The 24,775-nt window shown below is 43.6% G+C and overlaps 1 protein-coding gene across 3 annotated transcripts; it reads right to left on the bottom strand.

Annotated features, from left to right (window-relative positions):
* Positions 1-376: 376 nt before the first annotated feature.
* Positions 377-24,756, bottom strand: n4bp3 (NEDD4 binding protein 3). 3 transcript variants are annotated; one of them, XM_073487156.1, is made up of 10 exons: positions 24,465-24,756; positions 5,620-5,900; positions 5,339-5,504; positions 4,504-4,719; positions 4,014-4,135; positions 3,680-3,875; positions 3,490-3,582; positions 3,142-3,393; positions 2,726-2,984; positions 377-2,232 (listed from the first exon to the last, which is right to left on the bottom strand). In XM_073487156.1, exons 2-10 carry the CDS (start codon positions 5,865-5,867, stop codon positions 1,823-1,825), a joined length of 1,962 nt encoding a protein of 653 aa, XP_073343257.1. In that variant the 5' UTR covers positions 5,868-5,900; positions 24,465-24,756; the 3' UTR covers positions 377-1,822. The 3 variants fall into 3 exon arrangements, with proteins under 3 accessions (XP_073343257.1, XP_073343258.1, XP_073343260.1); XM_073487157.1 differs by lacking the exon at positions 24,465-24,756 and adding an exon at positions 16,825-16,884 and having other exon boundaries at positions 1,734-2,232; XM_073487159.1 differs by lacking the exon at positions 24,465-24,756 and adding an exon at positions 10,186-10,207 and having other exon boundaries at positions 1,734-2,232.
* Positions 24,757-24,775: the final 19 nt, after the last annotated feature.

The raw sequence follows: 24,775 nt of genomic DNA, 5'->3' as shown, positions 1-24,775 counted from the left end.
TCTCCCCCGTCTGTACTGCAGGGCATGGTGTGTGTGGACCGGCTGGGGTAGAGCTGGGGAAGGCCTTAGGGAGAGGTTGAGATAAGGATTGAAGGCTAAACCTCTAAAAGCCACATTAGTCCCAAAAGCCTCCACCGCTCTGTTCATTCTGCCATAAAGCTCCTGTCCTTGGGTTTTATTGGCACGCTCTGCGCTGATTTTAAGCCAACTCAAAGCAGGCAGGCGTCTGAGCCCTCGGGTGAATGTCATCAGTTACTTGAACATTTTCACAAGTGATTTCTAGTGAGTTTAATTCAGACAAAGGTAGACAGAAAAGCCTATTATAAAGCATTTTGCAGCCTTGACTGCAAAATGGAGCAAGCACAAACCAAACAGCTTCTACACCACTTCATAAATGTTTATTATGAATCCAAAACAAACATATATTTATACTGTACAGTTTTAATTCCAGTAAATAGACAAGAGTCACAGTATGTTGAAAGGTCGATTGGAGAGCTGGCTTTTGAATGTCCATATATTAATAATAAACAATACAAGAGAACAACTTCAGTTACGTCATGCGTTTGATGTTTTTGGCTGAGTATGTGCAACAAATCGCACCAATAAACAGGAGCTGTCATGTTCAGCATCGCAATCTATCAATCGCTTTCATCGCAATCAAAAGATGTGGAAGCATGCCCGTTTAAGACAACAGTGTGCTTCGAATACAATGACAAAAGGCCAATCAAACCAAAATTACAATATGTACAAAATATTTTGATCTCACCTGACAGGAGCTGGAAACTGAGCGAAAAAGACACTTTCAGTTTCTTAAGTAGCGTACACAGTTTCCTTTATAGTAAAGAAATAGCATTAGTACCTTGGCACCAGATAGCTTTAATCCTCGATACTTAACCCAGAGAGTTCAGGCGGACCCTGAATGAACAGGTGCTCTGATGTCCCTGGGCCGCACTAAATCCCTTTGAATCCTTTGGTTAAAGTCAAGACTATACAGCAGTCCAAACCAAAAGGTAACAAATGAACACAAAACAGTCAGCATATCAATTTGCTCATTTACAGGTTTATAATTGGACAAAAGTCTTAAACAGGACAGTCTAGGTGCTTGGCTGTACTTGTTTCGTAGTAGAGATGAGATGAGTATTTTTGTGCATCCACCCTCAGTCACAGGTCCAGTCTTTGCAGGATAAAGTCATTAAACAATAAACAAGGGTTCACAGGCAGAGTATGGCAAACAGGCAGCAACCTATGGAAGCCCATTTTCACCAGGAAAAGATTAAATTTATATGAAAAGTTATGCAGTCAAACATATGAGACATTAAATCAACAAGTATCTGATCATTTTAAAAATACTTAGTCAAAAGCTTGCCTTCGTATCACATCATTTTGTTTAAGAAAGTCGGCACTGATTTATCTCTGAATTGTGACTTAGTAAGTCCAAACTGAACTTTAATTACAATTAATTAAACGATTAATAATAAAGAACTTGAAAAGTTGATTTTTGAGTCTCATTCCCAACTCGTCGAATAGCGATGCTTTGGGATTGTAGGTCGAGTCGGCCGCCATCCTAAAGCATCAAGCACTTTGACGAGTTGGTAACGAGACTCAAAAATCGACTGTAATTCTAATTTAGCTCAAAGCTTTTTTTTAAATTGGTCTTAGTAAGGCCACAGTTTTACTTATCTCATAATTTATGAGATTTTATTTCAGAACTCATTATTTGAACTTACCAAGTCTATTTTTTTCTTCTTTTCCTCGCGGATGTGGGCTTCCACAGAAACCAAACTACAGGGTCAAAACAGTTTGCATTGCAAATAAGTAACATTCAAATTTCAGAAGATTCAATTCTCTCTATCCACGGCAAACCTGAGGAAGGTCTGTCCTCTTGTTTTTCACTCTCACTCCTCAGCTCTGGCACTTCTCTTTCCAGTGACCCATTTCTGCTTCCTCCTCCTCCTCCTCCTCCTCCTCCTCCTGCACCTCCTCCTGCACCTCCTCCTCCTCCTTGCTCTCTGCCTGCCCTCAGCTGGTGCAGTTCCCTCTCCAGCGCTTCATTGTGGTGATACATGTCTAAGTAGCTGGCCTGCAGCTCCTTCTGGTAGCGGATGACCTTGTCCTTTTCTGTCTGCCATGTCCGCCTCTCTTCCTCAAAAGCCATGGCCTGGGCCTCGCTCTGGCGTCGCTCCAGCAGGAGCTCTGCACGCAGACGCTCCTCTGTGGAGCCCCCGCACCCTCCTGCAACGAAAAGGTTCACATGGCTTCAACTACAGTCCAGCAGAGCCGCAGGGGAAACATAATGAGAGACGTTGGCCTCTTTTAAATGTGCAGAGAACTCTGATCCTGACCTGGTTAGCAAATAACCTGATTTTGGGTCCAAGCATGCAAACGTCATAACTCAAAATAAGCCAGACAAGCTCCTGCTATGTTGATAAGAAACCCAGTTTACATAGTCTCACTTGCTGTGATACTAAACAGATACTAAGCACATGCCAAGACAGCTTGGCATGTGCAGGCTACTTTTTATGACTTTTCCAAGAAGTGACTGAATGTTTATCAGTTGAACTACTTTTGAGTTTCAGACTTGCTTTTGGAGAAGTGCTGTGTCCACAAATAAACTGGCGCCTCAACATGACTAAACTAAGGCGTAGCCATTTAGTCATCAAGCCATGTACAAACATTGCTCATGACAATATGTACACACAAGTAGGAGACAGATAGACAAAACTACCTGTTGCCCCAGCTGCAGGACTCTCTTCAGCTCCTTTTCCATCCTCATGTGCAGTCTGAGAGGGGCATTGGCGGCGCTGTGTCCCCTGCAGGACGAGCTTCAGTGCATCAATCTGGCCCTCTTTGTTGCGCAGCTCTGTGCGGGTCTCCCTGAGCTGCGTCTTCAGCTGGAAGAGCTCGCTCAGCTTCTGGGTCACCTCCGCCTGGGAGTCCCTCAGCTGCTGCTTCAACAGGGATATCTCCCCTGACTTCTGGCACACCTGAGAGAGGATGATAAGTGATAAGGGCCTCGTTGTGATTATTTTAAAAGGACAAACAAGAAAAGAATTCAGTTATCTCCACTGTCTCTTGTAATTACTACTTTTTAAGAGCTTCCCCGCCATAAAGTGTCCCTCCCCTGTCCTTCCAAGGCCTTACCTCCCACTGCGTCTCCTCCAGAGTCGGACTGGTTCGCTTTACTATGGCTCCGGCATCCTGGCTCCTCTCTCTCTGCAGGCTTTCAAGCTCCTCTTGCAGTCGGCTCTTCTCCTGCTGGGCCTTGAACAGCTGCAACTGCAGGTTGCGCTGAGAACGCTGGGCATGCTGGGAAACCTGACGCAGCTTGGCGGCATACAGTCGTTTCAGCTCCTCCACCTCCTTCTCCCACAGTCGCTGTTTCCCTTCAAACACCTGCATGCAGGGAGCAGATGTGGGTCAAACTTCAAAACAGAGGGAGATGGATGTAGAGATTGATGGTGGAGAACAGACAAATACAATGAGAGTCACCTGAGCGATGGCGCCCTCACTCTCATCCAGGTTTCGTTTCATCTGTTTCAGCTCATGTTCTTTCTCCACCAGGCGCTCCTCCAGATCCCGGACCTGGAAAAAAGACAACATGTCTGTAATGTCTGTAAATCATACTGATCTGCTCAGCCTTCCACCCCTTCATCCATCAATCCATCTGCCCACTACTCACCACTTCCTCCACAGACAGAGAAAGCGTCCATTCATAAGGAGGTGGCGCCTCCCCTCCGTATGGAGCCAGGCGGCTCAGGGTCGCCATGCTCCGACACGCCATCTCCCCGATGGCCACGCCTCCTGACCCGACAGCGTTCGGGCTCAGAGAGGTGCGGTCCAGGGAGCCGATGGTGTTGATGTGGCCCATAGATGCACTAGGGTATAAAAAGAAACCATTAAAATTTCCTCCATAATCACTACCCACACAGTCATTAAGTATAAAATACCAATTATAGCAACTCTTCTTGTTCTTCTTGAATATAAAGCAGAGCTGAGACAACAATGTGGCAGACCTGATGTGAGCCAGGTGTGGGCGGAAGGGAGGCCGGTACGGCGGCAGGCTGCTCATGGAGTTATGGCCCGAGTCTGACAGGTTATCATCCTCCTGGCTCATCCCACGCACCGAGGAGACGGCCTACACAGTCATAATTATACAGTTATTCATCACTGTGAAATTAACAGGCTGAGAAAAGATTAATTTTAGTCACAATCGTGGCTGAATAAAAAGTTAAAATCGTGAGTAGGTACTTGTTTTGCTTCTGTTATCAATGTTTAAAGACTCGATCCTGCATCCAAAAACGAATTCACTTGTTCCCTGACCGATAGCTCAACTTTCAAACTAGTTTAATGGAAGTCTACGAAAAGGTTTCAAGGTACTCTGGTCAATCTCTAGTTTTAAATGTGTGGAGAATCAAGTTAGAAATAATGGTACGTATGCCCTTTCATTCTTAATTGTTTGGCCCTTTGGAATTCAATGAATATACTCAGGGACAAAAGAGATACCTTGTTGCCACTGGATGTCGTCGGTCCTCCATGACGGGAGGGCGAGGAAGAGGAGGAAGAGGTGGAGACAGCTTTTGGGACATGGGCATAGGCTCTGCGCAGCCCGTTGGAGAGGCCATGGTCCACATCCTCCGACTTGGAAGACGGATAGAGGTTTTGCATGGAGCTGAAATTTTTGGGTGTGACAGGCTTGAAGGCAGAAGACCTGAAACGAGCCTGGAGGGAAAAAAAGCCGGCAAAGTTCAGGGCACTCTTGAAGGATGCAGAGATAGTAGAAAGTAGCTGGAGAGAAAGACTTTACTCACCGCAAAGAGGGTTGGGCTACGCAACATAAATCACTATGTTTCTATTAAGTCAATACTGGTTCACTCTGTGTTTTTAACGTTGATCAATTCAAGCAAAAAACAGTGAGATTCAATTGCTGCAATAAATTCAGAACACAGCAAGTGGCAGATTCTCAATCTACGCTGGTGAGCTGGAAGAGATTTAAGTTGATTTATGCTGGTAACAGGCTACGGGGGCGTTGCAACCTGCCGCTGGAGATGTATAAATGTGATACTGATCAATTTAACACAGCCCCAGCAGCCAGTCACTGGCTGTATCACATTTATAGAAATACCTCAATGGGGATGCCATTCATCTACATGAATGAATCGGAAAACAAGACCCAATCCTCCTCATACGTACTGTTTTAAAATGATTTAACTTAAGGTACCGTCCAGATCGAATACTTTTAAGATTGCCCTGAGACTTTAAGTTCCCTATTTTACTCTGTGAGTGAAGAAAATAAGAAAGAACTTTCTTGAATTAATCTTTTTTGCTGAACAATATTTACCTTTTCATACTTGGCCCCACTTGGCAGTGAGTTTTTTGTCAAGTCTACTTCGGTGCCGTCTTTATGGTAGACCTTGGCGTACAGGTTGTCCTCCTCACGTGCAGAGCTCAGGCCAGAGATAATGTCCTTTTTGCCGTCGCTGCTTGTGTTCGCTTTAGGCTCTTTTCTGTTTGGAAGCACAGCGGGGTCAACTGAGGTCAAGCCCTGTCACGTTTTATTGCACCTTGCAGACCGCTTCGCCTTCAAAAGTGCAGAATGTGAAAGCATCTAGCAGCACTCACCTGGTGATGTTGAGGTAGTTGAGTAGCTCTCTTTGGGTGAAGCCTTTCTTCAGGAGGCCGTTGGTCTGTTTGGGTCTCACCTGGGGCACTGCACGGCTGCCTTTAGTCGGAGACACGTCAGGCCTCTCAACCAGACTGCCTACACTTCCCATGCCGCAGCGGGACGCGATGGGCTGGGCTGGGAAAGGGTTACGGAAGGTTTTGTTAGGGCCTCGGGTCAGAGGAAGAGTCTGGACTGAGGTTGCCATTGGTTACAAGGCTCTGAGGGGGGGTGAGGTGCTCTGTAAAAAAAGACAAAGGTAAAAATAAGCTTCTCAAAAGAAGAGGAAGCAGGTAGATCTGTTTATAGTGATGGTGGCCAAGATGACCATGTTCTGCTTTATCCTCCGGGGACCTTGAATTTCATGGTTATCCAATCTATAGTTGTTGAGATGTTTTAGTCTGGAACAAAGTGGCAGACCAGCCAACACTTCTACAGCTAAAAAATTGAGATTTGTATCTTTTCTCCTTATAAATAAATCCACCTCTTTCCCCTTTACAACCCTGAGTGGATGTTGTTCTCTGGAGGAAGAGCCTGAGCTAACAGACATTTCATCAGCTGTGTTTCTCTCCACAGACAGCTGTCTCAGAGCACAGCAAGAACAACTCGGCTTCCCACAACATCACAGCACAGCACAGCACAGCACTTCACCACAAACAAACACACAAACTGACCTCCCTGAAAACCCTTTTACAGGAGAACAATGACTGTAAAAGGATGTCTTTGCAAAGAGGACACATTTGAAAATGTTTGTTTCATGATGCAGTTGATACAGCATCAGTCTTTCCGCTCAGACGCTCATGTTATCCTGTCCCAACAGCAAATCAACAGGATCACATGAAACATGTTTGGTTTTTTTACGAGGTAGGGCAGCATATGTCACATCACAATCCTGTTATGTAACTCTGCTCCAACTAGGGATCAGAAATCAGACAGAAATGCTTTGGTTACAACTCAATCAAGTTCTCCAGCAGCTTATTTTGTTTGCAAATTTCCTGCCTCATGAAAATCTTGTGTATCCAAATGTACCGATCGCACAGTGCGTCTACGTAAGTCTAGCCTGAATACATCTTAAACAGACATGATGGCTGTCTGTGTGAGATTCCTGTTAGTCACAGCAGGCGGCGTTTTGTAGAGAAAAGAAACAATACAAGGATGAACATTTTCTCTCGACTTTCACAAAACATGACCAGTTGCCAAGTTACCCCCACACCTACCTAACAGCCACTATTGTTTTGTCAACTCCAGTTTGAGCCTCGTCGACTCTACGCAGCAAATCTCTCCACAACCTCCCCACCACCACCGTCTGTCAAATCCCCCACATATCCCCTCCCTTTTCGTCTTCTCAGACAACCTCATTAAGGTTCACTATTGATTTCACCCCGCTGACCCCCTCTCTTCCCGTGCATAAACACCCCCAGCAGCCATTAAACCTTCTTCAGACCATAAAACACACAAACACGCCCCAGTCTTTCAGACTATAAACACGAGGCGAATTCTCCTTTTGTGCTCAGCCTGCTCATAGAACAGGTAGAGGGCCAAACCACGAATACAGCTTGTTTTATTAATTATCTTCAATACTGACTATTTTTCAAACCATACCACAAATCTTAAGAATAATTTCCTAACTTGTAGGAAAATATTGTTTTGAATTAATTTCATTATTTTATGAGAACAAACCTGAGAGGCTTAAAGTTGCTATCCAAAAGTAGATTTCCTTGACAATGATATCTTATTATTCTGAGGCTTTCTACTCATATGTGCATCCACGGAAATCATATATCTTATATTCAGGATGCCAAAAAAAGCAACAAAAGCCTCTATTGTGAAAGGCATGTCATCAGGAGATCCGACCTGAAAGCGATAAGCACACATGAATGCTGTCAAAGGATAATGTGTATTGAATCCTTTCTTGCATGAAAGGATGCTGTTTGCAGGTAACTCAGATATCGGAGTGTCCTTAAATGCACCAAGAAGATGAGCTCCTAACCTGTCAACGCTGGCTCCTGCACTGCTATAGGGCCTGTCAGGATAATTACGTTATCGACTTATCGGTGTATGTGCTGACCTCCATATCTTCATATAGCGTTTGTTTACATAAGAATGTAATCAACATTTAAGCCAATATGATGCCGAGATAAACATTTTAAGACTTGAAAGCAGCACCTTTAAGCATTTCTTCCCATTTTATTTATTGTTTTGGTTGTGTGGTTTTATTTTTTCAGGATGTTTTAATATTTTTTTTAGCATTCCAAATTCAATGTCTGACTATTATTAAGAATTGAAAAGTTCTTTGCTCTTTGAAAGGGTGTACTTGCATTATTATGCTATTATATCATCATTATTATCAGTGGCATACAATGGTCTTAAAATGAAAATAATATAATTTATTGCAATTATTTCTGGGAAAACATATTGTCCAACAATAGTTGTTATCGTTACAGCCCTAGCAGAACTTTATGGAAAAATAAAGCAAACACCAGTCACTGAGAAGGACAGATTACCTATCTTAGTTTCAGACAAAGTGGCTGCCTGGAAGGTATAAAATCAAGCTGCTTTTCAATATGCAACATGCAAAACCCCAGCATGTTGGTTGCTCATGAAGGTTTTGGCAGGTGCATGGCTGCACGGGGGATCAAACCTGAGCTCGTCCCAAATAATGACTGGGCCGTTCTGCCGCCTCTCTGCCAGTGCGCACTCATGACACAGACACACTACCTCAAAGCCATTTGTCTCTCTTGCTGTCACATCAATATATACTACGTACGAGCAGAGACACCCGCAGTGACACTCTGGTATCTCCTCTTGCTTCTAATACAATACACATTCATCAAGTGCCTTGCACTGCTGGCCTCTACAGTTATAACAATTATGCAAATGGTTAAAATAGGCAGAGAGAGCTGTGCAAAGGCAGCTCCAACCCACTCTACTCAGGGCTCTCCGCCAGGCTGAGATCAAAGCAGCCCAAGCTGCTCATGTTTATATTCATGAGGTACTGTTTCTCCCAATGTAAAACTTTCCACTAAAGCATCCGGCTCTTAATAAGCCAATATAATACAGGCTGAACTGAGGAGAGACATCAGATAACCATGATAATGAATATAATCAAGTAAAATGTGACACTCCTTGAACAAGGTTCTTCTCTGGCGCCGTCCAACCAGGAAGTCTTTGTGTCCCGGGTCAGAAGACATGATGGATATGAGTCAGTGCAGGTCACGCTGAGCGTGTATGTGTCTGACACCATATGAATAAGTCATGAGTGCACCAAACCTAAGGGCCACTGGCCAAGGTCTTACGCAGTATTTTTAGGAATGGTATTTTACGCAGTTTGTATCATGCATCTGCCACAGACATGAGAGGACAATCGATGCCTGACGGGAAGCTGGGGTTGAGATGAGGGCGGGTGAGGCAGGGCAATTCCTTTTGGGTGGACAGGAAGGCAAAAATCCTTTTAGGCAGCAACCACAAATCTCGCAGGACTGAAGAAATCTTGCATCCAGTTGTTTTCCATAATTGCCTTCTAGTTTATGGGCCCCGAGTAAACCAGGAGACACAGCAAGATTTACAGCCCAGCCCTGACTAACCAAGGGGCCCTGAAATGCAACACACCTTCTTAAATCACACACGACACACACACACACACACACACACACACACACACACACACACACACACACACACACACACACACACTGATCAAAGCAGTGCTTCCTACCAGCCTTGAACAGTTGTGGTCTAATTGAAAAGTGCTCTGTTCCTGATTTATGCTTCTTTGAAAGCTGTGACGTGCTTTTTTGTAAAGCTGCTAACTCTGATCAAAGATAGAAATGTTCAACATCAGTGTATCAAAGTGCCTCTTCATCCCTCTGATACTGTGCACTCATACCTGCATCTGCTGCGCAGGTTTCAAATATAAACGGGAAAAAAGTAAAATTAGTACACTGATCTACTGACTCGATCTCACATTCATCAGCCTGCCGAATGTTGCCGAGCATCATCAGGGACTGAACAGTTTATCTTGAAAAAAGGAAAGGGTGATACTGAATACAGCAATTCCCAAACTGGAGGAGGTATCAATATTAAATATGCACACTAAAGGGGAAAGATGTGAAGAAACATGCCGCTGAGAGCTGTGGGTCTCTACAGGCTTTACAGTGAAGGTTTTGTGTCTTGTGTTTTCACAGGATGATATCCTAACTCATCTAGAAAACCATACAACTGCCAATTTACTACAACCACAAAGAAAACAAAGAAGGAAGCCCTCAAGAGGAGCGTTTCAAGGACGCTCTCTCCTAAAATATTGTAATCAGGTGTCCTGTGGGGAAAATAAAAGCTTTCAATGGAATGCTTGAGCATGAAGAGGGGACATTTCAAACCCTCCGAGACACACAGGTCAGTGCTGGGACTGAGACCCGAGGAGAGAAGGACGGGGAAGCCAAATTCCACAGATGCTTCGCAGAACACAAGCTCGGGCTCGTCAGGTTTTTAGATGCACAAAACGCTCACTCCCACGGACGCTCACTCACACTTGTGTGCGCGCGGGTCACTCAACACAGCCCCGAAAAAGCATAATATGCACGGCTCGCAGGCTCCAGATCCTCTGTCCTCTTCCCTCGGCGCTCTCTCTCTCCCCTGCTCCATGATCAAAGTTTGTTTACGTTTGTGGGGTAACTTCGCAGGTTACATCTGAAACTCCCACACAGCGCACACTCTGTTACGTTATGTAAGCCCTATCAAAGCTGTGCTCGCTAGTTTTCAGTTGTTAGTTGTGTAAAACACTATGGAGCGATTACCAAATCAGCCACTCGCCTTATTGAATCTATTTTAGACAGAACTGCAGTATTGTATTTAACTCCTACTCTGATAGCCTGACAGCCCTTCTTATAGGACACTGTCTGTCTTTAAACAAAACAGCAATGACAGGATGTAATGATGGTTTGACAGACGCTTCTGCCACATTTAAATGCCAAGCCAGGCTAAATAAACCGAAAAAAGGAGCACAACAATATTAAAAGTCTGAAGCCAGGTTTGTGCATCCGTGAGCCTGCAACCTAAATGCTAATGTCAGCATGCTAACATGCTCACAATGGTAATGCTTAACAGAATGTAAAGAAGTGACAGTTTTAAAGATGTCTATGTATTGTGATGCAGAGATATTTACTGAAGTTAGCATGCTAACAAGCCCCTAGCCTGTTTGTTCTTATATTAAACGACATCAACACTCCCCCAGTGCTCCGAGCTCCCAGTCCAGCCAGAGTCAGCTGATAGGAGCACTAGCTGCATGGCTAACTGAGCTGACTAGCTAACGACAGCTACAATTAGCAGCAGTAAGTGATTACTCTGCCTCCAATGTGCCACAGGTGGCCAAAAACTTACACATAGCAACTATAAATGCTGATGTTTTGCAGGTAATGCTTGCTGTTTTTAGTCAAAGTTAAATTATCTTTAGAAATACAAAGGTTAATTGATTGATGATGATGAGAATGTCATTAATTCACAAGGATTAATTGTTTTCGGTAATCTGTATTTTGCGACAAGAGAAACTAAAGTCACACGTTCCAGGTAAAAGTCAGCGTCGTAACCAGCTGATGTAGGCTAGTAGATGCAATTTGGAGCTCGTTCTTGTATTGTGGGCTACTGTAGGAGCTAGTTAGTCCTAGTATTAATGAGAAAATGTGTATTAACGTTCAACCGTAGTTCAATTACTAGCTTACTTTAGCCTACTTTTGCCATTTACTTCCTTTATTTGATAGTGACAGGTGAAGAGGCAGACACAGCGCTGTAGGCTAACCATGCAGGTACAAAGGTGCTCCATTATCTTGCTTTTTCATATATTAGGCTAACACGTACAGGACAATTAACAACATAAAAGCTTTAAAACAAGATCAAAACACCCATCTTAAGCCAATCAGTGCAACTTTTCAATACGTTGTTCAAAAAACAAGGATCTCATCAATCATCCCAAATAACAATAGACATTATCAAGGAAACGGTTTCCTCCACAGAGCGCACGAAATATAATGTATGTAAAATCAAGAGTGACTTTCATCTGATATCACGGTGCTCTGACGGTCTAAATCTGTCAGCAGCAGCAGGTAAAGCTGTGCCCGGGGCCGACACGGAAGGAACCATCCCACTTGTGAAGCACCTCCACTCTCTGATTGACTCTTACATGCTAGCATGTAATGAGTGAGTATGTGAGAGTGTCTCTGGCTGTTGGGCATGACAGCAGAGGAGTGCTCGGCAGCAGCCTCTAATTGTTAGCAGGTTATTCATTATGGATGGCAGACGATCTGGAAGACAGACCTCGTTCCTCTCCACAGACCCTGAAGCCATTCAGAGGAGCCGAGGCGTTGAAAAGGAAGGTCGTGAAACGTTCCTTCTTCTGTGCGTCTGAATGCAGTGTTTGTGTCACATACCATCATAAATCAGTAAAAATCTGACAAGACACAAGCTGCACACAGACAGAACTTTGCAGAAAAGGTCGACTTTCATTTCACGACACGCGAGACGAGGAGCGGTCCCTCTGTGAAACGTTGAATGTAACTCACTGGCGGTAAGATGATGTGGTGCTTAAGCTGAAGGCCCACTGTTCAGTCTCACACTGTCTCCATTGATGACGAACACTTGAGTCTTTACAGAGGTCAACAGGTCATATTTAGTCATGGCGATAGATACAGGGCGCTATTGAGCACACAGACAGTAAAGAGCAGACACAGACGTTTCATTCTAAGAGTTCTGACAAGGGAGGACTACCACTATTCAGCCGGCCCTGTTCGATGCACTAATATGTGTTTCGAAGCAATATTTTACTGCTAATCATGAAATATAATAAGATTCTTAGAACAAACAAAGTTGCTAAACAGCTTTTCCTATAAACATACACACGAACACTGTTGTCACACGTGCAAAACAGATGAAAATAGACTTAAAGTTAAAAGCGTGTTTCGACAACTGAATTACTGAACCGGATTAAAGGAAACGTATCCAGGAATTCTTTCCCATTAAGCAACATTATGAAGAATCCTCAGATATGACTGATGTATAATAAGTGAGTATAAGTAGTCTGTCCATTAAATGTACAGTATACTGGACATCTTGAAAGATAAATCTTCATTAAATGACATTTAGTCGACTTGAGCTGGCTGCTTCTTTCATATAGATGAGGCTCCTAAAATTCTCATTAATAATTTTCACAGTAGCCGCCATAATAACAAGAGAAAACCTTGAAACTTGTGACCAATTGGGAAAGAATGGCGACCTTTGAGCATCGTTGTTGCACCAGGCTTCAGGAGCCCTACAACTCTCACAGTCCTGATCAAGACTGTCTGCCTCTGATGGACTCAGTCCACTAAATCAGCTGTCAGGACTTCCTCTGAGGCAGACCAGCTGAGGTGGGTTTCCTCTCTGCATCTGTTAGCCTATTGACAGCGGTCTGCACAGTGCGCCTCAGCCTTTACTGCCTATGCTGACTTCACAGTATTGTATTTCTGCACTGAATTCAATTACTGGCTCTGACTACAGTAGCTATGTTGGGGTTATCTGGGGTGACTGGTTGCGCTAATGTTTCATGGAACTCTATTGATCTGGATCTGACTGATGTTACATAAGGCTGCTTCAGTGTGAGAAGATGTCACCCCAGGGAGTGTGTTCACAGGGCCACCTCCTACCTCCAAATGTATTATTAGTGTTATTTATAGGTTTCTCTTCCAACAGTACAAAGAGTCTGTTTTGTTAAATTATCAGTCTTCAATTTGTGGTGTGAAAAAAGATTTATTGCATAATCCCTAATGTTGTTTAGATGAATGCCTTTGTTGATCCCACTGTGAGGTTACAAGTTCAACCTCTATGGGTGTGTGTGTGTGATAGAGAGAGATTAGTCCTTGCAGCATAAGGATAAGTACCTGACCTCAGTGTTGTTTTAAGTGACATCCAATTGTCCTTCACTCATTCACACACACACACACGAACAATCACAACTAATCTACCCTGAGTGGTAAAAACAACATGCCAACCAAATACATCTAATACTAGAGGTAAATCTTATAAAGGCAAATATCACTCAAGAACACTGTGTTCCTTCACTAAAATAGACTTTCTAATTTCATATTTATCCTCGACAACTGTGTGTCTCACACTATCCATCTATTTAGTCACGGCAGACAGCGGCACTGAAAAAGGACTGACAGCGTAAAAGAAAATTTTAATTGAAAAAAGACATGAAGAAAAATCTGGACTGTCCTTGGAGAAACACATCAAAATACAAAAGATACTGAAATAAAATGTTATATTAATTATTTTTCAGTGAAACTTTCTTCAATGCCAATACTTGTTTCAGCGGCAACACAACTTTTCAAATACAAATGTTTCAGTGCCAGTGTTTCCTTTTTCATCCAAGTGTTGTTTTCAATGCCAAACTTTACTGTCACAGGTTTAGCCTTATAAATCCTGTATCGAGAACCTGAGGGTTGAACTGGAAAAAATAATCTCTGAGCGAATTAAACTGTTTGCTAATCCCTGCCTCCCTTATTTATTGGTGCTTTCTTTATATTCTCGCACAGCACGTAGCCTAGGCTAGGCATAGCCAGAGGTAGCAAACAATTAGGCTATAATGGTGGCAAGTTTACCACTCAACATTCTTGAGTGAATCAGTAGATTCTTGATTTCAGGAACGACAAGGAGAGCATCTCCTTTCTACAAAACTGTTGGTTTTGCAGGCCAACTAAAAGCTGGTTGTTGTTGTTTGCTTTAGCTTTGTTGTGCTGTAGCCTCATTTGCTCTGCTTTGACTGCTGCACATGTCTTTATGATTGGATGGATTATTAGCTTAATGTTACTTTTAGGGGACTTTGTGAAGGACCACATTCTTCAGAAAAACTGTATATCCTTGGATCCTGAGACAAACAACATAAAGCCCATATGGATATAAATATAGTAGTATTCTACCTGAGACATTCAGTATAATTTAAAGTGATGGACTACAAGTAGCCTCGAGAGGATGCCTCTCTGTATTGATGGTGCAATTTGGACCAGTTATGGAAGAATTTGGCAGAAGTTATTGGCATCGTATATTTCTTATTTTGATGCATCTTGTTTGGATGACGATTTCGGCGATATGTTCAGCTGTTAATATACAAAGGTCAGTGCCTGTCAGGCATGATGAGCGTGCTGCAATCAAAACCCAGCATGTTTACTTATTCCTCCAGATTTTCTAGTCTAACCAGGATGTCACCAAGGAAGTCAACAGCATCTAAAAACAGCGTCACACAGAAGTATTTCCTTGTCTAACCTCAATGGAATTTTTGAAAAAGCAAACAAAACAGAACGGCATGCTATTAATTTCACCTAATCTTGAGTCCAGTTCAAATTCTCTGTTTGGTTTCTGTTCACCTTGTCCGCAAGCTAAGCCTGCACAGTGTTTGCCAACTGCTGCTATCAGTTTGTGAGCGAGCAGAGGTTCAGAGTGAAGAATGTAAAGGGAGAGCGCGATGAAACTCACATTCCTCACATTTCTCACTTGGTAATAATTAATGTGCCTTCACATTACCCATACAGCACTGATATGGGTGGTGTTGTGGGCCTGTTTCTCTGCTCTGAACAACAACTAAACAGCAGCGTTTATTTTCCAAAGCACCTTGGTTCCCATGAGAGCTATGTTGGTAATATTAGACATTTAATGACTCATAATTCTACCACATAATCAGATCCATTCAGTGTTAAATTGAGCTGATAAAACCAAAAGCACAGGAGCTAGCTTCTTATTAAATTCATTACAGCAAGCCTCTCTTTCTCTTTCCTCTCTGTGGCTTCTTTGTTTCCTGGAGCGGTTCATGTAGGAGTCACTGTTCTGTGATTACAGCGATAGAAATCGAGTGGTTCCCGCGTCGACCTACACCTGAACCAATTCCACTTAACGGCTGCAGTGAACGTGCATGCATCCATCCACACACACCCTCAACGTGAGACCACACACTCGGCACAAACACAAACGGGGAAATGTGTGGACTGCGGCTGGAAACTGATTGGGATTCAGAGGAAGATGCTGATGTGGATTGACCCGCAGTATGACTGCCAATTTAGGAATAGATAAGAAGCTTTACAGATCACATCCCTGCAAACTTTCTTCTTTGATCTCATCTGCAACGCAACACCAGCAGGCTGCGCGTCAGGTAGTAAACACTGATGCTGCTGACGCACGATGATGCCAAGTCAGAGGATCAGCACTTTTTACTCCTGTGGTGTTTTCTCTGTAAACAAAGTGTCTGTGAAGCAGCACAGTGGGAACTAGTGAAAATCAGCTTGTTGGGCCGACTCAAGTCACAACTTCACTGTACAGAGTTACAACGACAGCAAGAAACAACAGTGAAACGAGAATTTCACCTTGTGGGGCTCATGTTATACAATCAGGAAGAACAAAGGCAGTCTAATGAAATCTTGTTACCCAGCTTGGATACAACACTGAGCCATGAATAGTCCTCAGGGGGAATTCCAGGCACACAAATAAAACCATCAGACTTGCAATCATCACAGAAAAACAACGCAGAAAAAGAACACACGTAGGTGTGTGGAAAAGAGGGTTTATTGAAGAAATCAAGACGCTCAGTGGAACCGATAATCCTATATATTGTTCTCTAAGCACCATGTGGCTCCACTTTGGGACGTTCAATAATTAACAGTGAATTAGCACATATGTTCTGCGCTGCTGGGAGTGAGTGTGGAGGATGCGGATGCTGCTCAGTGTGACGTCATTCGTCCCAGGAGAAAAAGATTGAGTTAAGAAGTTAGCTAATTCCAATTCAGCTCCACAGCAAACAAACATGCCTGAGCAATTAACAATCAGGCTGCTTTCCTCTTATCTCTGCAGCTTAAGCTCTTCTTTGACAATGTAGCCTTAACATGGTGAGTTCAGAGCGTGTTGAGCCTGCCGGCGCATAAATAAGTCAAACTTTGCCATCAGCAAGTTGAGGAATGTATTAAATATACACATACAGGTTAGACGGGTTCTTGCTTTGATCAGAGTCCACTATCACACAGTAGACTCTGGAGTTAAGGCACTTTCAGTATCACAACACTGACTTTTCCAAGCAAATAAAAGAAGGAGTAATATGATGACATGAGACCAACTGAGATAAAAAGACAGGTAGGAATAAAAAGTCGCATGTTTACCTGTCTGTTTGTCCACCTGAAACGTCACTTCTCTGCTTCTGATCCCATGCTCACTCTGTTTGTCTGTCTTTCTGACTCATGCTCGCGCTACTGATTATAACGCCACATGACTTCCTGTTTCTCAGTCTTCGATGGCAACAGGGAGGTGTGGATGGGAGGGAGCTGCCTGGTCCCAACCACTGACCTGCAGGCCACGTCAAGATTCGCTTTGCACGGATCTAAATAGACGACTAAGCTGATCTTAAGCTGGGTGCTTTAAATCGCGACAGGAGGTTTACCTGTATGTTTTATATATATGAAACTGGGAGAAATCACTAAGTTGACCTCTCAGTCTCCCATGAGAGAGCCTGGTACTTTCCTGCTCACCCTACACCCCTCTCCCTTTTCCTTCTCTCCTCCCCGTCTCACCTGCTCATCTCTTTGTGCACTTTGAGCCCTCTCAGGGGCCCGTGTGGTTGAACTTGTTCTCCCAGTTCCAGAAACAAAAGCCCCGCATGTGAACCAGCCTTTGAGGCGGTCAATCCAGACCCTGCACTGACATAAAACCCAGCCTCACCGGACAAAAACCAACAATGCAATGTGTGTTGTTTGCTCACGACTATGAGGACAATAATGAGGGATCAGAGTTTGGTTAAGACGGACAGCAGGAACACAGAGAAAGAAGGATGAGGGCTGGAAAAACAAGACGGCGCACATAAGGAACAAGTGGAAAATGAGAGCATGTGGGGGTTGTCTCAGCGTGGACCGTCTGGACAATAGTCTGAGTGTAAGTCTCCCTTCCTGAGGCTGGGTTACTGGATGGGTTCTGCATTATATCGAATTACATAACTCAAACTGGGGACACTTGCATCGGAGGAGGGAGAAAAGAGAGGACATTGTTCTCCACTCCCTGACCAGAAGAAAGTGAGTTCTTTCTTCTTTCTTCGCTGTGTGATGGAGGGAGTGAAGGAGGTATCTGGACTTCTTAAAGCTGGCACCAATAGGTGGGCACACAGGAATCCCAGCTAATAAATCACCTTGCCAACCAGAGATGCACAATATAGAGATTGGCAAACTATTAAAGGCATTCCAGAGCAAGAATGTGATGTTTCGTGGTGCCCTTTTGGCTCGCCCGGTGCAATTTCAAGAAAATCAGCTGAAAAATGAAAGGAGGGGATAACCCCATCAAAGCAAGGCGGCCCAGTCCAACACTTAAGCAGGTGCCGCCGTACCCCTGTCATTACCTCCGGGCCCCACAGGCATGTCCAGTCTCAGATTCCACAGATTCTCACTTGTAAGTCTCCCAGCTGGCTGAAGGCACAGCTCCAACAAGAAATCTCTGGGAACCTGTAGGAGTAGTAAAGGTGGTGCATGTGTGAATGGATGTCAAAAAGGCAGCAGGAGGAGGGAGGACAGGAATGTTGGGATTCAAAGATGGAAATATGAAGCAGAAACAACAGAGAGGAACCATGCTGTACCTGTCCGACTAGTCAACTAGACGAGACAACAACCCGGGCTAGACTCATTTCCTCTGCCTAAGCTCTTCTGGACAATAACATTACAGGAAGCAGCTACAGGAGGCACGCTGGATGTCTGGCCCATGAGAAATAACATTATCCTGGGTCCTGGGACACCCACCTGAGCTTGGTGCGTCTGTCAGTCTGGATTTTGTTCTTTTAGAAAAACATGACAGATTGAAATCCTGTGAGTAAGGATTTAGAAGAAGCTACCAGAAAGAAAGAAAATAAACTAGAATAGCACTAAGTTGAGCAACACCTCTGCCAAGGCCCAGCAGTCCCCTTTAATTCAATCAAGCCTAATCCAGTATCAAATAAAACATATTTGAATCAGCTAGATCCAGATATTTATTTGGATCCACATCAAATTGTACTCACTCATAGATGCCAGCCAACTTAATAAACAGGCCGGAATTTTTTCATCAAGATCGATGTATTATTTCTAAAACAAAAAAGTCAAAACAACAACCTATCACGCAATATTAAAGAAACAGAAAAAAAAAATCCTGGATCCTTTATCCAGATCCACACCAAAAGTTAACAGGGTCTGTTCTGGGCTGAGACCCATCCTCCGTCTAAGTGTTGTGGAAATTTGTTCAGTAGCTTTCCTGAAATCCAGGTGACAAACCAACCAACCAACAATCAAACAAAGGGACACCGGCGAAAACATAAACTCATAATTAGAGAGGAGTTTCTTTCTTAAAGGAGTTGTTTGACATTTTGGGAAATTAATTTATTAATTTTTTTGCCAAGAGTTAGAGGAAAACATTGATGTGACTGAACCAGCATTTGTTTGTCTTAGCTTAGTTTAGCATAGAGACTGGAAACAGCTAACGTAGCTCTAGACTGAAGGTGACAAATGTGCCTTCCAGCACCTGTAGAGCTCAACAATTAACAACACACAACAATTTATTTCCAGGCTGATTTGTTACCTTCAGACACAGCTAGGCTAGCTGTTTCCCCCTGTTTCCAGTCTTTGTGCTAAGCTAAGCTAACTGGCTGCTGATTGTATATTCATATTTAAGGTGCAAGGCAGAATTAAAGTGCCAGTGAGCTTTAATCATTGTTCCACTTTTGCTACCTGTGACCTACATGAGACCTGCGCAGGTCACAATGAATGACTGCAACCTTTAAATCCACCGTATTGATTCTATGTAAGAGAACAGGATGCGACAGCAAACTGAAACGCTGTTGGAGAGAGCAGAGCTGCGTTTGCCTCGACGACTGCTACCTCTACACCCAGATAAAAATAAACAACAATGCCCACTTGCAGAGGAGGGCTTCGACTCGTGGCCTTTTGTTCTGCACTGCTACAACTCTTCAGACTAAATAAAAGAGACAAGGGCCAGGTACTCTGTGCACACAATTCATCCCAACGCACACGCAGGGTAACCATTGCTGCTGATATCTATAGAAGGCAGGTGAATGCGGGGGCTCCTCGTGGGGAGATAAGCCTGATCAATAAAAACACGAGGAAACGATAAGCCTTAGCAGAGGTGAACACACCACGGCTGACTCACGGGGGAAAGAAAACATTCGTTAAAAAGACAATAGTCCCGGGAAGAGATGCTGCCAGAGTTAGCGGCTATTTCCGTCTGCCCTCTGAGTCAGTCGGTGACATTTAGAGACAATGGTCCCAGCATGGGGTCCGTCCGCCCTCCTACACTCTCAGACCTTTCCCCTCTGAAGGTCAAGGGGTCCCACTTGTCCCATGAGGTTAAAACTATTGTTCAGCACTCAGGTGGCGGGTCAACCAACCAGTAATAACACAGGAAATCCTGAGTGCAGTAGACTTTACTGTGATTAAATATTAAGTATATGATGGGTCTGGTTCATCTGGCAGCACAAGAGATTTTGATTGATAGAAATAAGCATGTGGGCCACAGAGCTAGCTCCTCATTATGCCAAATCCACCCATGCATATTCACACTTACCACCACACCATACTGTAAATCATCAATCTGCAATGTTTTGTTCTCTCCATGAGTTATTTTGTGGAAAGTTTTCTCAAGCTAAATTCTGTTTTCTGGCAGATGATGAATACACAAATGAATATAGAAAGTTAACGGTCATCTAAGTTATGTGGTAGAAAGCAGGTGTGATGTTTGCAGGTGGAGAGAGGATTTATATTTAAAGTGCATGGAAATAGCTCTCTGGATTACACGAGGAAAGCAGAGAAAACTTACTTGTGTCTACATCAAACATCCCAGTTTGTTGCCAAAAAAACAAACTGCCACCTTTGCTCAGATGCCTGCATGCTGTCATGTATCATCAGTCTGTGATGTTCACATTCAATCTGTTATTTTGTGATCACAGGGCTTTAGCAGACTTGGTTTTTCCTGCCTTAACCTGCCTAAACTACTTCGTCTAAGACAGAACTTGACAATATCTACATTAAACCTGCAAGTACAAAACATACAAAACCAAATTTTAACTGTATTGTAAGTGTTTAAAGGTGGATTATTCTTTAAAAGCAATAGTAAATTGGCTCCATGTAACAATTTCAAACAATTTACATCTATCAAACATCTATTTCTATCTATTTTTCATTGGCCTGCCAAAACCAAAACAATGAGCTGAAAGATCCCGAAAAGCTCTGTAGAGTCGAAGGGAACTGTGGAGCTTCAGGCAAAAACCGAGCAATCGTAAATCAAAAATCTTGATTAGAGCAGCTTTAAAATGTATTAAAAATGTTTTAATACCGGTTCCTGAATGATACTTTTTTGATACCAACTTTATGAAATGTGTTTTAATATTACATTTTACACAAACAGGTGGTGAGCCCTGTTTCTGGGTGTAACTTAGTGTTTGTCCTGCATGCCTCGAGACAGCCAATCATCAGCGCTGTTAGATCTTGGCACAACAAGTAAGTTGCATGGTTATTGGCTCACTGACGCTGATGAGATTAACTCCTCTGCAGGTATTAAAAATTTGGTATCAAATGACAAGACATTTTTCAACACTCGCATTTCGATCAGCGCCGTAAAAGCATCAAAGTTCGATACCCAGCCCTGGTTTTAAGGGGTTTAAGGTAGTATCCCCTTAAGTTATGACGCTGTAGTTTTATCATAGTTCAGTTTTAAATCTGGCAGGTGTATATGTCAGGAACGGCACCATGCTACTCAACGATCAATCTTCAGTTGTAAACACCTGCCACTTGGGGATAATTATTAACTTGGGTGTGTTCTCTGTCTTGTCACTAAGAAAACAACTCTGCAACTTGACCCCGCTGAATTTGTTTAAGATAAATCAATGTTTCACCGAGGTGAGTTACCACACGTTTGTGTGTGCTCCTTGGTTAATGTGATTAAACAACTGATTATCAAGTGCAGAATTACATAAGACATATATTTTCCTGCAGTTACAAACACACTTGAACACTTTCTTTTAATTCTACTGACAATAAAGTCATGCAAAGTTTTATCATTTACTGTGATAGCTTTGAGCTAATGAGCCTTACATCCAACAGTGGCAGAATCCAGGCAGGCAGCCCTGCACGCCTGGCCAAGTCCCACAGTGATTTTCTTAACCCGGCCAGGCTTTAATCACAGCGACAGAAGGCTCAGAATGCGTATCAGGCCAGCCACAGGCAGAGGAGTGAAAGCTCTAAGTATAAGAGCACGACACTTTCTCCTCAGACCGATCAGGCATGGCCTCGGCTATAAAGAGTCTATGAGATGAGTGCGGACGGGAGAGAGAGAGAATAGGGTAACGGGATAAGCCCAAGATTAGGAGAAAACGGGGAGGGGAAGCGGAGGAAAATCTGAGGCGAGAGGAGTGTTGAGGAGGGGAGACAGACTGAACGCAGTGAGTGTAAGAAGGGCTGATTAGTGTTTGATTAGCTGGCTGGCCTGAGGGGAAATCTCTGTCCACCGCCACAGTGCCATTATGACTGCTCTCCCCACCACACCATCTGCTAAACTGCAGTATGCATGACTGACCTGCTGTGCACTTACACGCAACAACAAAAAGCCTAACAGTAGACTGCGCTGTGGTTCACAGTGGTGACAAGGATGTTGGGTTAATTGGGCTCCGACAGGGCAAAGTGTTTAGTTTGTTGTACCCTTTTTTTAAGATTTACATCAGGCCTACTGTGGGAATCTGGAGGCGTGGAGTTTATTCAAGTTGACTGTGCCTGATGGAGAGGAGTTTGTATCCTCCTCCCTTTGGGTTAGGCAACACTAAGCAAATGGTCAGCAGACGTCTGACCGTTCAGCAGAATTAGTGTTTCATCAGCTGCCAGAGCCCTAAGGAGATACATGTACACACATACACACACGCACAGGGGAGTGCCAACCCCCCCCCGGGAGCTCAAACAGCTGAACGAAGACATCACATCAGCTGTCTGGCCGATTCCTCTGTGAGAAGAGCAGCAAAGAGACGGACAGACTGTGCAAATAGGTTCCTGTCAAAAAGTCTCTCAATAAGCTTTCAGCTAACAGATGCGTTCTGTGATGATACTGTTTACAAAATCAAACGTCGTGATGCTTTTGATCGAGTATGCCAATGTTGATAATTTGGCAATAATCAGATATTTGAGATTAGATTAAAAATACACAATTGGCAAGCCCATAGGAATATTTTAATAATTGATTCATCTTTTTTTTTCTTAATGACTTCGAAATTCTCTTAAATGTTCAAGATGATGACATATGGTCATAACAAGCCATCAGATCTCAAAGTGGGGTCTTTAAATTGCTAATGTAGCGCGACAGAAAGCCAAGAAGTCATGTTACAGCATATGTTGCTGTATATGCTTGATAAATTACCTAAAAAAATCTGAAACTGATCATCAGAATGACCCACAATCTGCAAATGAAACAGTCCATTTTAAAGAAGCTACAACAGAAGATTCACTTTATTGTAATGCAACCTTAAAGGGTCAGTTCACCCAAATCACAGAAACAGCCACCTTCTGTCTGATAACACTTGTTGGTATTTAGCCATGAAGATTTGTGATATTGACTTGAATGTTGATTTCTTTAGTTGCACAAATTAAATTACTGTTGTCTCTGTTTTGTTGAGTCGTTGGCAGAAGTTCCAGACTCCAGTAACTTAAAAGTTCTGCACAAAAAACTGAAGCTATCTGCATGAGAAAATATGATTTGTTTTTGTGTCTGTGTGTGTGATTTAGGGTTAGGGGTTAGGTTACTGACAGTGAGTCCTGATCTCACACAACCGGAGCTAACACTGCACTCTGTGATGTGTTTCGGCGTGTTTTTGCAGTTGATGACAGCGGAGAGCTGATGGCGAAATCTCTCAGTCACCTCCGTGTCATAAGAAAGTGAGCTGGATGGGATGTGGAGAAATGCATTTTTGTGCGGTGACTTCAACCCCCAAACAATACTTAAGCTGTCATGCAGCGATCAGTCACACACATTCACAGGACACAGCAGTCTATCACCCCTCTATCACCTCTGAATTCTCCTATAATCAATGCCTAAATTACAGGAATGGTTACCAACGCTGTCTCCAACAACAGCTCGCACGTCTATTGTCTCTCCATTGTCGGACGGCTCCTTCACTTGCGTCAGCGCGCACCCATAACCACCACACTCAAAGGGCTCTTCCTGCAACGCTCCATGAGTCCTCAGGTCAGAGGTCACCTGTGGCCTCTGGTCTCCACGACGACAGCCTGGCAGTCCCCAAGACTCTCCACCCACACACACACACACACTCAGGCTCTCTCACACACAGAATCAGCTTTTGTCCCCAAACTCATGTGCATCAAAAGAGACCCTGGAGGGTGAGCTTCAACCCAAACATTTACAGCCGTGCAGGCCAAACACTGCAGTGGAAGTGCAGGAGACCACCATAGCTGCAAAGTGACAGGAAATAAATGGCTAAAAAATCACTGTCCATCCATCAGCCTCCTCCTCCTCCTTCTTCTTCTCTCTCACACACAGTGGAAAGTGTTGCAACCACCAGGAGCAGAGTGAAAACACATTGTAAGGATTAACCCTGATTTAGAGACTAACAGTCTGTGATCCACCATCAGCTCACAGGCTTTAATCTGCACATTCAAGCACGTCCTCGAGTTCAGCAGAAAGTTTTGAACATGCCACCATCATGAAGCACAAACAAACCTCACATGAATGTTCACACAGACTTGAAGGAAAAAGATGAGAAAGATGTGGCGCTCACCATATTCTGCATGCAGGACATCTCTTAGACCAGCTCCGGTACTCTCTGCAGCACTTTGGTGTCTCGCTGGTTATATAATGAAACAACGTGGCTCCGCAGGATATTTTCCAGGACTTAGTGCTGAGCAGCAGACAGTGATCAGCCTGCTGGCGGGGGAGAGAGAGACCGAGAGACACAGAGAGAGACTCAGAGACAGAGAGAGAGAGAGAGAGAGAGAGAGAGAGAGAGAGAGGAGCGCAGACTGGGACGGTCTCTTTTCCCTCTCGGAGGTTTGAACAGCGGAGAGCAGAGTGAGAGGAAACATGAGAGGC

This window comes from Pagrus major, chromosome 18 (assembly GCF_040436345.1).
Source record: "Pagrus major chromosome 18, Pma_NU_1.0".
In the NCBI taxonomy this organism is placed as follows: Eukaryota; Metazoa; Chordata; class Actinopteri; order Spariformes; family Sparidae; genus Pagrus; species Pagrus major.
This window is presented reverse-complemented; position numbering and strand designations above follow the sequence as displayed.